General features: G+C 37.3%; 1 protein-coding gene and 1 long non-coding RNA gene across 13 annotated transcripts in view; one reads left to right on the top strand and one right to left on the bottom strand.

The window, feature by feature from the left end:
• ppfibp2b (PPFIA binding protein 2b) overlaps window positions 1-17887 on the bottom strand; it is a 77948-nt gene that overhangs the window by 8449 nt on the left and 51612 nt on the right. For 5 of the 11 annotated variants that reach the window (XM_053631379.1, XM_053631377.1, XM_053631382.1 and 2 more), the window contains 9 exons: window positions 14215-14436; window positions 11908-12003; window positions 8755-8866; window positions 7125-7157; window positions 5812-5873; window positions 5649-5724; window positions 3972-4084; window positions 2587-2657; window positions 1781-1841 (listed from right to left, as the gene is read on the bottom strand). In XM_053631379.1, the coding sequence (XP_053487354.1) occupies window positions 1781-1841; window positions 2587-2657; window positions 3972-4084; window positions 5649-5724; window positions 5812-5873; window positions 7125-7157; window positions 8755-8866; window positions 11908-12003; window positions 14215-14436 (846 nt within the window). The remainder of the gene's footprint in view (window positions 1-1780; window positions 1842-2586; window positions 2658-3971; window positions 4085-5648; window positions 5725-5811; window positions 5874-7124; window positions 7158-8754; window positions 8867-11907; window positions 12004-14214; window positions 14437-17887) is intronic. The other 6 variants (XM_053631380.1, XM_053631389.1, XM_053631378.1 and 3 more) reach the window with 5 other exon arrangements.
• On the top strand, window positions 44-4740 carry LOC128611678 (uncharacterized). 2 transcript variants are annotated; one of them, XR_008386612.1, is made up of 5 exons: window positions 44-415; window positions 497-549; window positions 630-911; window positions 1110-1644; window positions 1814-4740. It is a non-coding gene; the product is annotated as an uncharacterized LOC128611678 (long non-coding RNA). The 2 variants fall into 2 exon arrangements; XR_008386611.1 differs by having other exon boundaries at window positions 630-1644.

Genomic DNA, 17887 nt, shown 5'->3' with positions numbered 1-17887 from the left:
CACACAATTAGTTGGGTTATGTTAATAGGCAAATTATAATTACCATTAACTATAGACGATAAGCAATAAATAGTTATACCATGGCCACAGAAAATACTCATAATTGATTATTTAATTCTGTTAAATTCGTTTCTGGATTCTGATTGGTCAGAAGGTGTCAGAAGCTCGGACAGTGGTGTAGCTGCAAATCACAGGTTTATACATATTATACATGTTTAAACATATTAATGCACACATTCTAATATGTCATCGTCTCCATAGTAACATCGTAAACAGGGACTTGTATGACGGAAGTTCCACATAAATAGGTTAAAAACGTGTGCTTTTCTTGATATGGTGAAATATTCAGTCAGGAAACGTTTCTCGAGTACTTATGGAAGGAGTCTTCAGTGTCAGCACTTTGTAACAATCAGAGGTAAAGCTGTAAGTTTAAGTTTTCTGTTTTCTTCGGGAAAGAGGACTTTCTTGGTAATGTGACAAGCTTATTACCTTCAAGAGAGAGAGAAAAGAAAGTCTGGTGTGGGAACGACTGCTTATAGCTGCTGTAATGTAAGTGACAACAGGAAAATGTAACATTAAATGTAACTGTGAACAGATAAATGGTGTGACGTTTGGGTGTGTTGGTATAGGAAAGGAAACAACGTCAGGGCCATGGTATAATCAAGAGAGCCTTCACTGAAGTAACAGACTTAACATAATGCTGCACATGTCTCAGGTGTTAGCTCTTACATAATAAATAATGTCATGTTAAAATGAATATGTAAAAAAAGAAAAAAAAAATCCTCTGAAAGCCCCATGTCAGTGATGTTATCCAGTATGTGATTGTTTTGAGTAAATGTTGTTGAATTACATTTAGATGAGTCATCTTAGCTGTTCATCACATTAATTAATGTCATAATACTATTAAGAGGGTGAGTCGAATGAAAACCATAATTTTTTTTATTTTGAAATGTTTATTGCAAATAGGTGTCACGAAACCATATCTACTAGGGATGGGCGATATCTTATCGTTTGCGATTTACCGGTAGAAATTATCTTCACAATAAGAATTACGATAATAACGATAAAGCCTAGTTGATGACGTATTTCTGTGTGTGACCCATTCGCAGCTTATGTGCAGAGCGAAAATAAGTACGGTGGTAGGCGGACATGAAGCTGAGGAGGATTTCATCGCTAAACGAGGAGCTACTGTACCTCTACAATCTGGAACTGGATTGGTTATAGAAAATCAGTTTTATTTTTGGATCAATGTTTATGTTTTTGAGGCTCTCAAGATCACAGCTATCACTTGTAGCCCAAAACAGTGGTGCATGGTACTATATTTATATCGTCACTGATATCGTTATCGCAATAAATACCAGAAAATATCATGATATTGTTTTAAGTCCATATCGCCCATCCCTAATATCTACATCTCCATTTTCTTCATGTTAAGTGTTACAACGCTTAACCGGTGCATGGATCCCTGGATTCACTTCAACTGGATCATTTCAGTTCGATTCAGTTTTAAATTATCACACGTTTTTAGGTTTCTCATTTGACTCAACCGCGTACTGTATGAGCAAAAAGCACGTTTATTATTTATCTCTTATTTTTCTACTGTAGCATTTATGAGAATGAGCAAACTGAGAATTTCATAGTACAGTGAGTTTTTGCGTATAATAATAAAATCTTCAACACATCTGATTAACATTAATATTTTTCTTCAAAATTGTATCAGAAAAGTTTAAAGATTCTGCTAAATCATGACAAAACTCTGCAAGCATTAAATGATACAAACCCTCTGTTTGCATCCACTCTGTAACTCCTCTAGACTGGAAGACAGCATCCTCAACGTCGACCTGCAACCAGAGGAAAGGATCATCAAACCCAGCATTCAGGAAAGATGTTTTTATTTTTTTATTTTGTTATAGATCCTATAATAATGTAATTCTAACTTATTATAACATTATTATCACATTATCACACATCAAATGCCATTGGCTCCTTAAAGTCCTTAATGCTACGGTAGCTTTAATAATAGCCTAGTATAGACATTGAGTTACTCAGTACTGACTATTCAATCTTCAAAATTTGATTTATATAGCGGTTTTAATAGTAGACATTGTCATAAAGCAGATTTGCAGAAATCCAGATGTTCTATACCTAATGAAAAAGCCAGACGTGAGATTGGAAAGGAAAAACTCCCTGAGAGGGCATGAGTAAGAACCCTTGACAGGACTCAAATGGAACTGGTTTGAACACATGCGCATTCGCACAACCACACACACACACACACACACACACACACACATACACACACACTGCACCCACATGCACCCATACTTGCCATTGTCTGCAGTGCAAGCTGTGGCAGTCCATGGGGGACTGCAGACTGCGACAGCTGCGATACAGACACAGAAACAGAAAGAAAGACAAAAAGGATGAAGTGGAGAATCAAAGGAAAGGAGAAGAAAAAGACAAAAGGAAACAGGAAGAAAGTGTGATTTTAACTCAGAGTGTAACTCAAATTTCAGCCCTCAAGATTTCAGCCCTCAATACTGCCACCTGTGTGTTTGTGTGTATGTGTGTGTGTATGTTCCTCACCTGGAATCAAACTCATTTTGTAGACACATTGACGGCAGTAAGATTTGAGGTGTCCCTCGAGATGATGACATCTAATCAAAACACATCAAATTTGAACCTGAAAATCTGAAATTTCTTTGTTTCTTTCTTTCATCCTTCTTTTATCTCTCTCTCTCTCTCTCTCTCTCTTAATGTAGAAAAGCTTTTTTTTACTTAAAGCAGTGTTTGTTTAATTTGGCCTATTTAATGTCCTAAACAAACATATAATTTCATATAATTTCAAGCCAACAATAGCTTTCTAGGTTTAATTGCAGATAATTCCTCTTCTTTCAGTAAAAGAATTATTGAAATACAATCAATAATATCTTTGTATATACAGTAAATAAAAAATTATATTCAGCATATAGAAAATATCTTGAATATCATTTTTTATTAATTAAAAAATGTGTGATGATTTGGACATGTACTTTTGTACAAAGGTAAACTGGAAGCTGTGAGCTTAATGTAGCTGATTACCTGTTACACTGTGCAACCCATCTCTGAATATACAGAACTTTCCCCACTTCAACATTAATTTCTCAGTTTAGTTCAAAATTAGCTTTTGTGTGTATGAGATTACATATGAAGGCACCAATGATAAAACGATCAGTCACATTGTGCTTGAATTCCAGAATTTGAATTTAAAAGTTCAGAACCTTCTTATGTCATAATAGTTGAGAACAGAGAAAATCTCGATGATATGTTCACTAGACCCATTCATCGTCTTTATGAAGACACCAAAAGTTATGCGCCATTATTGTTTACATTGTGTTAATTGAAGCATGAAAAAATGCTTCAAAAATACTCTGATCTTTCTTTCATGGGTATTCACAGTAATACAGTGATGAACTTATACTAATTTATTCAACTGAGCATCATCAACATCACTTAAATACTGAAAACTCACAGAATATACATATTATTAGATTATTATATTAATATTTCAGCAATTACTAATGAGACATGTTGAAGAAATTCGACAGTAAGTTAACAATGAAATTCACTCAGCTGGGTGTTCGCCATTACTCAAAGCCTATTGGCCGATTTTGGTCATGTGACTGGAATGTGATCATTTTTCCATAGCATGACTTTATTTTAAATGGAAAATTCTTTGACCCTGATCTTTCTAACATCCAAGCACATTTATGAGATCATTCTTCAATGCTCGATCAACAGCCGTGGATGCACAACTCCAAAAATACAGTTTTGTGACTCTGATCGTTTTTTCATTATGGTCTTCATATATATTCATATCTTATGCACGTGACACCAAACTACACACATAAAAGCTTTATTTAAAAAACATTTTTTCATGCTATTCTATAAAAGTTAGTCCTGTGTGTTTAGAGGCGAGTTTAGAGGCGAACCTGCAGGCTGGACCTGACGATGTCTGAGTGAGCCTTCTGGGGCAGCGCACGCGTCCTCAGAGACCCACTCAGATCCTCCTCACTGCTGCCACAGAGCAACCGATCACCACACACTGTATACAACAAACACACACAGAGAGAGACAGAATGAGAGAGGGAGAGACAGAGAGACAGAGAGAAAGAGAGAGAGACAGAGAGAGAAAGAGAGAGAGAGAGAGAGACAGAGAGAGAGAGAGAGAGAGAGAGAGAGAGAGAGAGAGAGAGAGAGTGTAAAATGGTGTATAAACTGCACTATAGATCCACATTTATACTGAAATTAACTGAAATAAAATGGGGCATTTGCTGTTTGTGTCTGATATTTAAAGGTGCATTGGGTAAGATTAGTCTTTTTTTTCTTGCAAAATTAGGCCTTAGTTAGGTGGGTTAAATTTTTTAATGATTCCCGTCCATGTTCACAAAGCTCCACCTCCTGGATCGATGGTGGCCCATAGGGTACAGTGCCTATGAAACGACTGAAGGGAGGTGCATCCAAACACAGACAAGCTTTCCGGACCCAAAGCCAGTTTTAGAAAGCTTTTTTTTCTCAGTGACTTAATAAATTTTTGCTAAATCCATGGCTTAATACATGGCTTAAGCCACTGTTTATTTGTTTTTAAATCATGTTCTACATATCTTCTTGGTTATTTGTACAAGTAAAGAATAATAATAAAAAAAAATCGACTATTGCACCTTTAAAAAGTAATAAAAATAAAATGTATTAATACACACATCACATAATTCTCTTACTTTTCTGTGTGAGTTTAATCCAAAATAATCCCATACTGCCAAGTGAAAGTCATTACACTTCTTTACTTTGGTATATCCGTTTGTTTTAGATTTAGACTTTATGAGCTAAAATAAAGACAGGAAGAAATGCGTATGTGTGGTGGTCAGGGGAAAAACCCATCACTATGATATCACTGTAACAAAAAAAAAAACGCTAAAAATATCAGGTTTTTTAACTAAATTGTTTTTTTCTTCTACCAATAATATACTCCGACACCTCAACTTTAAGCAGCCATAAATATATTTCACACTATTATACTGTAACATGCACATAACTGTACATCTGGTTATATTCTTATCTTATTTTATGTATACCTACAGTTATAGATAATACTTGTACAGATCCATTCATTAATATACATCTCTACAGTTTTATACATGTTTGTATAGTTGTTTATTTTTTTCAATTTACATTTTAACACCCTTCTGCTGCAATATTATCTTATGTCTCGTTTAATACTGGAATTTCGGACCTGTGATTTATAAAGAGTTACCTTATCTTATCTTATCTTATATTTCACGACACAGACATGTTTATTTACATGTGTATTCTAGGAAATACTGTATTTATGCAAAGATCACTCTGTGTAAAGAGCCAGTTTAACCAAACCTTGATAGCTAAATGCGATTTCATCAGACAGTAAATATTACGCTTTGATCAAGTTGGTAAATAAAATGCAAAACTAGTATTTGTGGTTTTGATACATATTTTGGTTGAGAAAAAAATCTGGACAAGTACAGTATACATCACAATCTGACCATATGAAGGGGTTTTCCAGGCCACCACACAAATTAGTACATCTACAAGTACATCTTACGATCACTAAATGTGTTTACATTTGAGTGTGTTACCTTGAGAAAGCACCATCATGTCCTTGCATTTCCTGTATTGGCTGAGCAGCGCTGTGAGCTCCTCTATGTGACGATCCTGTGCAAGACAAAACCCAGATCTTAGATCAGTAACACACGCACACACCAAGCAATACACTCTATAATTTGTATAGCAAGGCTTAACCTTTTCGTCGTTTGCAGCTAAAAGTGACTCCATCCCAATTTTCAGCCTCTGCATCTCTAGATCTGGAACACACACACACACACACACACACACACACACACACACACACACAAAACCAGCATGGTAAATCACTGGTGGTTTACACTCTAAGATAATCTAGACCCTGTGTGTTGTGCTATTATTGTTTCATTTATATTGCAACTTTAGAATATTAGAAACAAAATATTTCAAATGTTGTTATTTGCATCTCCTTATATACGCTCACTAAAATAACAAATTTTCATCATTTAAATTTTTTTCCTCCATTTTTGTTTTTCTCGATTGCTCCCAGTTTGCAACGTTTTTTTGACGTGTTGAGACGTCAAAAAATGCTTGACATCACTCAATCAACTATGGAATCTCTGCTGACGACGTCTGCAGGCGGTGGTACTTTTTAAAAGCCGTTACAGACGGTGGTGCTTTTTAAAAGCCGTTACAGACGGTGGTGCTTTTTAAAAGCCGTTATAGACGGTGGTGCTTTTTAAAAGCCGTTACAGACGGTGGTGCTTTTTAAAAGCCGTTAAAGACGGTGGTACTTTTTAAAAGCTGTTACAGACGGTGGTGCTTTTAAAAGCCGTTACAGACGGTGGTGCTTTTTAAAAGCCGTTGCATTCCTTCTGTCCTGCCCCTGCTCCCCATAAGATTATACATATAAACCTTTTCATTGATTAAAAAAAATAACCCTTAATGTGAAAACAGCCATAAATGTCCATCTAAATTTTACAATCTCAAAAAACAAACTCAAATCTCAGCACTATCTCTGAGCAAGGCCCTGATCCCTCAACTGCTCAGTTGTATGAATGAGATCATTGTAAGTCGTTCTAGATAAGGGCGCCAGCCAAATGCTGTAAATGTAATAAGTATTACTTGTAATTAAATTATTATTATACTTTTCTTTGTCCTATATATCTTTTTGTACAGTTTATATGTAATTTCTTTGCAAAATGCCGAGTTCTAAAAACTTTTGTATAATAGTAAAGAAATAAATTCAGTCACCAATGATGAATGCTAATTTGTAATTCGTAACTTGCCAAATACACAAATAACACACAGAGACTAAACTTAGAAAACATGTGTGTGTGTATGTGTTTTACAGGGTGTGACTCTACAGATGAATCAGATCTCCCACACGCACACACGCACACACACACACACACACACACACACAGAGCTCTCGATGGAATAAGTGTGACTGCATGCTGGTGTGAATCAGGAAATTCAGCAGTGAGGTGCAAAGTGGCAAAGTGACGACATTTGGTCACACATTTGCTTACGTTTGTCTTTTAATTTCCTCTTGAACACTTCCTCTACAACACAGAGCAGAGGAAGAGACGCCACAAGAAGAGAGAGACACGGGTTAATCACCTGCTCTAAGACAGATTTGAATTGGTGCAACATTTCGAATACTTTACGTAGCCATTTTCCAGACCACCAATAATGACATATACAGTACATATCGCCTTTGGCATTATTTTTAGACAGACAGATAGATAGATAGATCGATAGATGTATTTTCAGATAATAGACTAATATGGTACATTTATGTAAAATTAGCACACTACAAAAAATATTTAGACAGAAAGGAAACTTATCTGTATATAGTAAATATGTGAGTAAATAAACTATGTAAATAAGGCACGTAAATGTTATTTTTATTACATTATTATTATTTGCCTATTTTATTTACTATTTTATTGTTGACTATCTTGTTTTGTTTCTTTATTTTTGTTTTTATTTTACATTGTAAAGTACTTTAAGCTGCATTTTAAATTTATGAAAGATACAAATTAATTATTATAATAATTATTGCCATTATGATGATGATGATGATGATGATTATTATTATTATCGATTGACATTATTAAAACTTTAACAGCACATATTCCAAATATTTTAATACACTAAAACAAACATAAGATCTATGGAATGAAAGTATCACAATTTTAATTTTGTTGTGTTTTTTTGTCCAGTGAGTGAAAATATAGCTGCTCACTAAACCTATCTGTCCATCCAGCCCTAAAATGCACTTTTTCATTTAATAATAATAATAAAAATAATAATAATAATAATAAATTGTACTAGCATGTCAGGAATTAAAAATACATCGGACCGCATTTAATACATCGTATTTATTACGCAATACCTACAAGAGTCACAGTTACTACATATCAGCTTTTAAAATAATACTTCACAACAGTGTGAAATGTGTAAAAAGGAATTACTTTAATTTTCGATTTTATAACACTGAATACATTTTCACTTTATGACCATATCTTATGCTCATATTTTTAATACCTTTTAATACAAAATCAATCCTTTAATATTTTATAGTTATCTTACATTTATATGTATTAAATGAATCTAAGCACTGTATTTCATTATCCAACAAACACCACTGCGAAAAACTAGTTGCAATTTCGTCAATTCAAGTAATTTTCTGCAAAAAAAGTTTCTTCAAAGGTTTTGAAGAAAAAAACAACAACAACAAAATCAAGCATTTTTGGCCACAACAATCACAAAAAAAAAAAAAACTCTGCGAAATCCTGTACGGACTGCTAAATGACTTATTATATTAAAAAATAGCAATAATAACATTGCATGTGGCATGCATGGTGTCTACTAAAGCAAACACAAGGAAAAACAGGTTTGTGTCTTTGTTTTAAAATGAAATGAATGCCACTGTGATTCAACTATTAATGGTTGAAAGAGTTAGAAGTGCACATAGCGACAGGCATCTTGCAGGACCAAAATCCTAAACGCTGGACCATGTGGCTGCTCAGTAATACAGTAAAAATCGCAGGACAAGGAACAATAAGAAATGAAAAATAGCTCCATTAATTTGGACTAACAAACAGCAGTGCTGGGTCAGCTACATGGCATTTTCAGCAGACACGACTAGCTTACCTCTTTCCACACCGTCACTGTTCATATTTCCTCTGGACAGGAGTTGATTCTGTAGACAATCGATCTCTGCATCTTTGGAGGACAAAAGCTGCTGAAGCTCGGTGATCTCTGTCTGCAAAAAGGAAATTAGATTATTGCTTGCTGTTCATAAATGTCCCGTGTGATCTGCAGTATACTGTACACCGTGGAACATCAATCCCACATGAGGGACCATACACTGGAGTCGATGTTGTGGTTTAAACACAGGAGACATCAACACTTTAATGTGGTACATCTGACTAGTCTAGGAGGGACATGGGACATGAACAGTAACATCTACACAGAGGACAGGCTACACAATGGATGGACAGATTGGATGATAAGAGATTCAGGAGAGAGGAAGGATGCACTTGTTCCAGATTTTTGGTTTTTACACCCATGCACTCATGAGGACCTGAGAACTACTGCATCACGGCTCAGCACTTTGTTGATGTTCACCAATGTTCATCAAAACGCAGGTCTGAAGGAGGACCTCAGGGCTTCGGGTGCCATTAAGGATCCAGCTACTGACACTTATAAACTGACACTTATAAACAAAAAGGAAGATCTGGCCTGTTTGATGTCACCATGTTACTCGTCTGTGCCGCAATGAGGCTTTAAATAAGACAGAGTTCGTGGAGATCACAGATCTTCTATCATTAGATCCTGCTCAGCAAAAAGCACAGGATAATTGTGCACTGTCTCCTCCAGTCAACATCAAGAGTGCTGCTCTACCTCCCTCTCTCAACACACACACACACGCATGCACCCACATTCCCGAGAAATCAGTAATCTATTTCAAGAAACTGACCACCATGAAACTCAACCTTTTTTCCTCATTTCTCAAGCCTGACACGTTTACCAATCATTAAAGTAACACTAAACAACTCACACATGATGATGAGGACAAAAAAATAGGCCTGAAAACCACCTTATACAACAACTGCTGGGCTTGGACAATACATGGAGGTACGACACAAAGTAAAACAAGAGGAGCACAAAGTTGAAGAACATTAGAGGAGCATCAGAACTGTAGGAGAGGACCTTCTTCATCACTAAACTGGAATTCAGTCAGAATTGTGTGAACTTTTTAAGGTATATTCAAAGTTCTTGGAAAGATCCATGCATAAGTGGTTGATAATCAGTATAATAGCCTGTTAAATAAGAAAATATTCACTATGGATATATTTTGGCTCACGGTGGTTTAGTGGTTAGCACGTTCGCCTCACACCTCCAGGGTCGGGGGTTCGATTCCCACCGCTGCCCTATGTGTGTGGAATCTGCATGTTCTCCCCATGCTGCGGGGGTTTCCTCCGGGTTCTCTGGTTTCCTCCCCCAGTCCAAAGACATGCGTGGTAGGTTGATTGGCATGTCCAAAGTGTCCGCAGTGTATGAATGGGTGTGTGAATCTGTATGTGATTGTGACTGTGATGATTGGCACCCAGTCCAGGGTCTATCCTGCCATGTGCCCCATGCTCCCTGGGATAGTCTCCAGGTTCCCAGCGACCCAGTAGGATAAGCGGTATAGAAAATGGATGGATGGATGGATGGACTAATAAGTGTAAACGCTTCCTAAGAATCATGGCTATTTAACACACAACTTAAGCTAATATTAACAGTAAGTTAACACAGTGTTGTTACACTGTGACACGACCTACATCATTGCTGTAATTGTTACGTTGACATTACATCACGCTTCTTGCATTTCGATTTAAACTTCATTTGAATTGCATGGAAAATAAGTGAAAATGAAGATTTCTGTTTCTGAATGAAGTTTCTGTTTCAGAATGAACAATTCATTAAAAAAAATCTGTGACTGGAATGAATTCTTTCTGATTCGCAAAACTGTTCACAGCCAATAAAACACTATGACTCATTGAAGACGCCAGTAGATATGTTTCCTGATGAATTTAGTAAAGCTCAAAGTTTTACATTTGATTCATGTAGCATTCAAGCTCACACTGTGCATCTCTGTGGTCCTGTCCTTCATGTTCTACTCCCTCGTGATGAAGGTTAGGGGATGACGAAGACGAGTAAGCACCTGAGCGGCCCGACAACGCTCCTCCCAGCGCTGCTTCTCAACATGAGTGTGCTCGACTGTGAGCTTCAGGCTCGAGAGCTTGGTCATGAGCGACTGGTAACACACATGAAGAGAATAAGAGATAGAGAGCTAGAGAGGGAGAGAAACAGACGAAGAGAGAAAGCGTAAGAGCGAGCCAGAGCGGGATGGGGGGGGTTGCAATACTGTATATAGAGTGGGATAGAAAACTAGAGAGAGAGCTACAGACATAGTTTAAGGCTAGTTTGACAAAAGCGTGGACTCTGAATAAATGAGATACAACAGTCTTAAATTTGAAACAAAGAATAAACGCATACTTATCTGTCCAATCGTCTCTCTACCATTTTATTTTCATTTGTCCTATTATTTGTTTACATTGTATATCTAGTCTCTGGGCTGCCTTTAGCTAAATAAATTACATAAATGTATGTGATTGAATAAACCACTACAGGAGATGAACTAGTTCATGCTTGGAATAGTTTCGATGGTAGTTCCCCCCCCATACGTTTATCGGCTTTGCCACATTATTTGTAGTAGTACTGGGGTACTATCTGCTAAAATATTTGTTGGGTTTGCTGGACCACAGTTAAACAGCTTACTGACAGTCTGACTTGTGTACATTATAGTCCCTACTGTCCACTATCTTGCTGATCATTATTAGCTGACTGACTACATTTGGTCTGAACGGAAAATGTGATTTTTTTAATGCTATTTAAGAAAATGGCCAGGCTCTAGTGCTAATTCTAGCTTGTTTACAGTTCACATACACTTCAGGCACTCTCCTTTGACCATTAAAGTAGTAAAAAAAAATGAGACAGCAAGCTAGATGAAGAGTGAGAGAAAGTGAGACAGAGCGTACAGAGATAAACATAATTATGAGTAAGAGAGTGTAGAGGAAATGAAAGAGAGGCGTAAAAGCCAACTGACAAAAGCCAGTGCACTCTTGACTTCAAATCCCAGTGAATGAAGACAGGGGCAGCGTAACAACGATGGAAACAGGTTAAGAAGTTAAACATTTAAAAGTATCCACAAACAAGGGTTGAATCATTTTCTACACAGAAAAACATTCACATTACCTTTGTGGCTTTCAGCTTTCTCTCATACTGCGATTTCTCATTCTCCAAATCGTCCACTTTGGCCTTCAACGCACGCAGCTGGTGCACCAGCGCCTGCTAAAAACACACACGCACATACACAAAAACTCAAATGTGCACTCAAGTATCAACTTTGCAAAGGATAATCGACATCTATAAGGATGTTAAACCATGTTAAAAGGTCTCAGGTCATGATTCAGGTCAGTGCATTGATCATCATGGTACTGCCACCACCCTAAGAGTTAAAAGAACATTTCACCTGGTTTTTGTTTGGCTAAAAAAAACACACAATAAACCCAGTCCAAAGAGTGGGGTGAAGAATTTCCAGACCGCCCCTGTACCTGAGCCCACGCCACACACCGTGCTGTTAATGGAAGTCCTGAAACAAGGCAAAACTTTTCATTGATCAGTCAGTCATTAGCCCACATCTGTAGTTATAGCTCGGGCTCCTCCACCATAAATGTACTAGATGTATTCTTATATAATAAGTTGCCAGGTTATCAGGTGCACCATGTGTAGCTACACTTTTACATTTGCTCATTTATGTAGGTATACAATTACAGACTGTAGCTGATGTGTAGCTATGCACAATTTGTTCTTCAGTGGAAAGAGACTACCAAAGGAGCACAGCTAACCACTGATAGATTTAGAGTGGGTCTACAATCAGTAGTTTTATGTGGAATCCTCTGAACCAGAAATACACACTTCCTGGAGGAGTTCCTGGTTTGACTTCCCACAGCACTGCAGGAACCGTGACTGTTAACTGATGTAGATGAAATGGTAGTTATGAAATTTAATTGTGTGGGAACAGTAGAGCAACTTTGGGCTGTTTACAGAGTTGATGACTTAAGTCCAACAGATAAACCAATAGTTACAGGATGTGGGGTATATTTAAGTTTGGAGTTGAATATTTCGAGTAGTTGATCATTTTATCCATACAAACGTTCGGTTTTAAAGATACAAAAATATTTTCTCCTCTGAAATCATCTTGTTTAAAAAACAACTTTTTTTAATAGACTTTAAAGAGACGATAGTATTAGTCCCTAAATGAATAGTGTAATATTTATGTATTTAATATCGGCCTCAAATAGCATGCCATAGATTTTCCAGTGTGTTCACAGCCCAAAGCATACATTTCATTGTGTCATGTAACGTGTGGTTACATCAAACCAAAAGTCATTGGTGAAACTCAACTCTGAATACTTTCCATAGTAAACACTGAAGGGAATAAAATTGAAGTTTACTAGTATTGTTCTCACCAATACGATGCTAACAAAGACATAACTTTTTAAATCAGCTGCTTAAACAATGCTCCATTTTGTGCCTTTGAGCTTGTTTTGCTGCTGGAATGCACAAAATATACTCCCCCTCAGTTAGATGTTATAGGGTTAGTCAGTCTTTGAAGCTTGCATTTGTCCATTCATTAATGTTTTGTAAGACAAGCTCCAAAACAGCTGATCCAGATAAGTTCCTACTCTGGGGGAGAAAATGAAAAGGTTTAAAGGGTAAACCAGATTGATTAAACCAACTGATACAGGTTTTTGGAGTTCCTGAGGTAGAAATCTTGGGCTGTGAACTTGATAAAATGCCCAATATGTGTAGTTAGGAGTGCACCTAATAACATAGCAACTCAAAGTATACAAATTAATTTACACTCTCAGTAAAAAGGGACTAAACTTTATGAATTTAATGCAATGGTTTAAAAAAAAAAAAAAAAAACAGCCTGCTGCACTTAACAGCTTGAAGTAAAGAGCTTGATGGATAGTTTGATCAAACATATTAGAAAAAGTATCTAACACTTTGGGGCAGTAGAACTGGACCTGAGAACCTGAAGTTAATATTTAAGGTATAACAGGGATCCTTAAGGTCAAGTTGTATGATAAAGGTACAAAAGATAGATATATCTGTAGTTATACCACAATAGTAACAAGAAAAGGATCAGTTACCCTTTTATTGAGAGTGATAGATAGAATTTTTAGAAGTGTTACCCATCAACAAACCCCACTATTTCTACAGCATAGGGAAAAAAAAGAAAAGGAAAAAAAAAAACCTCTCAACACCCCCTGGGTTAGTTGAGAGGTCCAATCATGCAGGAACACCAGATTCCTTAAACCAAATCACTCTACTCTGAGAGTGCACAGCGGACACCGGTAACCATAAGAATCCCCCTTCTGTAGCCTTTACGCCATGAGCAGAGCTTGTTAATGTTAGAGTGGAAATGGAAATGAGTCTGTGACGGTAGGGAAGGACGTGCAGTGAGCTTCACGGCACAACAAAAAGCCCGCCTACATTGTCTTCTACAGAACTACATTGGCGTCTGCAGTCCTCGGAATCTGATGAGCACATGTCGGCATCTGGGCTGCGATCGAGAACATAATGCGCATCGTGGACATCACGAGCCGTGCTCTCCGGGTGGCCCTCGAGAGCCCGCTGCTCCTGGATGCGTGTGCTGATCTCCTGCTGGAATTTGCGCATCTGCGCCTGGAGCTCGCTGATCACATTAACCACACACTGATACAGACAAAAAACAAGCCAAATGGAAGAAAATGTGAAAATGGTTATGGAAACAAAGGAAGGAAAAGAAAGATGAGGGCTAGGAATAGAATAGAATAGAATAGAATAGAATTGAATACCAGTATTTTCTTTTCTAAAAGACTACTGTTATGAAAAAACACAAATATGCTATTGGTCTTGTGTAATAAAATGTCTCTCTTAATAAATTGTGTCTACTTAATTGTCATTAGAAATGTTTGGTACTTTTAAAGAGACAGCATCTATGCTGAGGAAGTCAAAGATATAAAAAGAACAAGCATTACTAGGTGCCAACTAGGGCTGGGCAATATGACAAAAAATATCATATCATGATATTTCAGGACATTTATATTCCAAATACTGTATAGGCTTATTGTACTGTTTTGTTTAAAAAAACCCCAAAAACCTTAGAAATAAGTAGTTTGATGACACTTATTTAATGTGCACAAGAATAAATGAACATTTTACAAATGTAAAGATTGAAAACAGTAGAAATCTGCTTCCAGAGTTTGTAGTTGACATAACTGTCACAATATCGATATTATATTGTCATATTCTCCAACCCTAACATCAACGTAAAAATCCCCAACATATATAGGATGCTATTAAGGCTATCGGATCAAGGCCGACCAGGAGAAGCCCAAAGTAGACCAGTGACCAAAGATAGTTTAATTCAGGCAATAGCCCAGTAATGTACGTCAAAACAGGTTTGAAATCTCAAACCTGATTGGTCAGAAGGTTGATTCATCTTCTCTAACAACCGTTCTGACATCAATGCCAGCACCAAAGCTTATATTAATGCACTCGTTTGTTGCAATACATTATAATTCCTATAGTAAAAATTTACGCAGGGACTACGGCGGATGCTCTGCGTAATCTAAGGCTAATATTAAGCACATTTTTAAAAAGTGTTGTTATATAACAAAGAAAAAGTTATTGTCTAATCACTGGAATGTTGACACTCATTGTAAGGAGTCTCCAGTGTCAGTACATTGTAACGGTCAGCAAGTTTTCCGCTACAGGAAAGTCTTCAGGATGGAGGAGTGTTTTTTTTTGTGACATGTTTAGTCTTGTTAATTTCAAGAGAGAAAAAAAAAGAGGCTGGTGAGGGAATGAATAGTTATTATGTCTCATTATTATGTTCCACAACACTACATACAAGTATAAATGTTTATAAAGCACGATCAGTCATTAATACATAAAAAACTGTAATCATTGTCAAATTTCTGTGGTAAAAGAGGAAATATATGGTGGTATCAGTGACTGACGCTTCGCGTCAGGCTGGCTCACACCACCCCATTGTTGATTTTATTTTTCCTATAACAGCATGTCCTGTTCATGTTTTTTTTTTCATATCTGTTATCTTAAACAAAAATATGCACAAATCCGATCTTGTTCACTTCACTCCCTCACAGCTGTCAATCCAAGCAAGTCTCCTCCTTTTCTAAATGAACGCTAGAATATCCGAGCTTAGTGCATATAATGCTACTGTTCGGTTCAGTTTTCCCACTTAGCGTTTCACATGCCGTGCAGTCTGAATGATTCATGGACAGGAACAGCGACAGGCATGTATGGACTCCCAGATGGAGGAAGTTTCATATGATATGACCAGTTTGAAGCTGATGATAAGGCCCACGTTCCACACTTATATTTAGCCACCGCACTCAGCGGTCTGTGGGGAAAGCGTGTGTCTGTGGCATGTTCCTGGAGGATTTCTGTCATTCTGTGGTGCTGAAGCGAGTGTCCACAGCTGTCACACTCAGAGAAAGTGTTTGTTGATGCAACAGATGCAAGGAGGGCTTGCTTACCCCGGCGCCAACACTGCATTGTATAGACGAGCAAGTCGTAGTTTAGCGTTTACTCCTAAAGAAGTCGATTAGCCAAGAAACAGTTCTTGTTGCCTACATTAGCCTTTTAGGTCGACTACAAAACTAAATTATCTTAGCTAATCAAAAGTACTATAGAAATAGAAAATTGTCAGATAACATTTCATTTCTGGCTTAACTACTGCTTTAAATCTTGACATGGCTTAGCTCCAGACTGGTTTATAGAGTGGAGTAGGCTTGTGGGATTAATGGCATTAGCAAAATCTAAAAGCAATTGTTTAATTTATTCCATAATAAAGGAATGTTAGTATTGGTATTTGAGTACTGTGTTAAAAATCTCACTCAATTACAAGTCGAAGTAGCTAGTCAAAATATTTAAAAAGTAAGCGATTTGTTGACTGTGTAGAATGTTTTTAATTCAATGACATCCTTTTGTCAATATTTCGAGATAACACCTTGGCTGACTGACTCAATGTGGAGTAAAACTGTGTGACTGTTCCTTTACATTTGATCCGTCAGTGTAATTAGCCGGAACTACGTTGTCCTGCTTGTGAAGTGGACAGGAAACAGTGACCAAAGTAAGCAAACTTCCTGTTACATCAGCAGGTTTAACATTAACCCCACCTGTAACAGGACCAAGGAGTACAGTGTCGATGGAGTACAAGTTTATTCAGCTGTAACATTTAACATGTCCAAGTGTACTTTACGTGGTTTAGTAGGTACAAACACTCAAGAGGCTCGTTTAGGGGACAGCTGAGTCTGGGACATTCGTCTTTAAGGACTTTTATTGAGCACTTTAGATCTCCACGTCTTTCAGGAAGCCTGAAGCTCTACTCAGCAGGGGAAGAACAGGAATGCGGATGCCTCGAATCCCAACACTCCAAACCTATGCTGTCACTTCAGACAGGTCACATTTCAATTAGTGTCTGACCCTCGCTCACATTCTTCAGCACGAGCAAGGCGTGTGTGCTGATCCAGCTGGTCACGTGAGCACATTTCCTAAGAACACTTTATATTTTCAGCAAGGTGTTCAGTCTGAGCACTAACACCAGTTCTACTATCCAAGAGTCTGAGTACTCCTTAAACCCACGAACACAGCAGTGTAGAATTATGGGTGCATATAACATGCGAGAAAAAAAGGCAAGTAAATAAACACAGCTGGTGGTGAGCCATACCAGACGAGCCTTAAATGGACAGATAGAGCGAGAGAGAATTGAGATTGAATTGAGAGACAGAGAGAGAGGGGAGAGAGCGAGAGAGAGAGAGAGAGAGAGAGAGAGATAGATTCAAACCCTACAAAAAACCACCAACGCACTTAAAAACCACAGTCATTCAAATGAGGGGGATAAACTGATAGAACAAGTGAAAGAGCAGAAAATGAGTGGTAGATGGATAAACTGAAACTGATAGAGTAGCAGAGGTATAAACTGATAGAGTGGTAGATGACAAAATAGATAAGATGGACAAACTGATAAAATGATATGAGTGGGAGAGAGATAAACTGAAAAGGTGATGGAAATGGAAAACTTATACATTGACTGAGTATTAGATGGATAAAATAATAGCGGGATAGATGGATAAATTGATAAAGTCAGAATAGTAGA

The sequence above is a fragment of the Ictalurus furcatus genome, chromosome 8 (genome assembly GCF_023375685.1).
Source record: "Ictalurus furcatus strain D&B chromosome 8, Billie_1.0, whole genome shotgun sequence".
Classification (NCBI taxonomy): domain Eukaryota; kingdom Metazoa; phylum Chordata; class Actinopteri; order Siluriformes; family Ictaluridae; genus Ictalurus; species Ictalurus furcatus.
The sequence above is the reverse complement of the archived record's forward strand: the minus strand, read 5'-3'. Positions and strand labels throughout refer to the sequence as shown.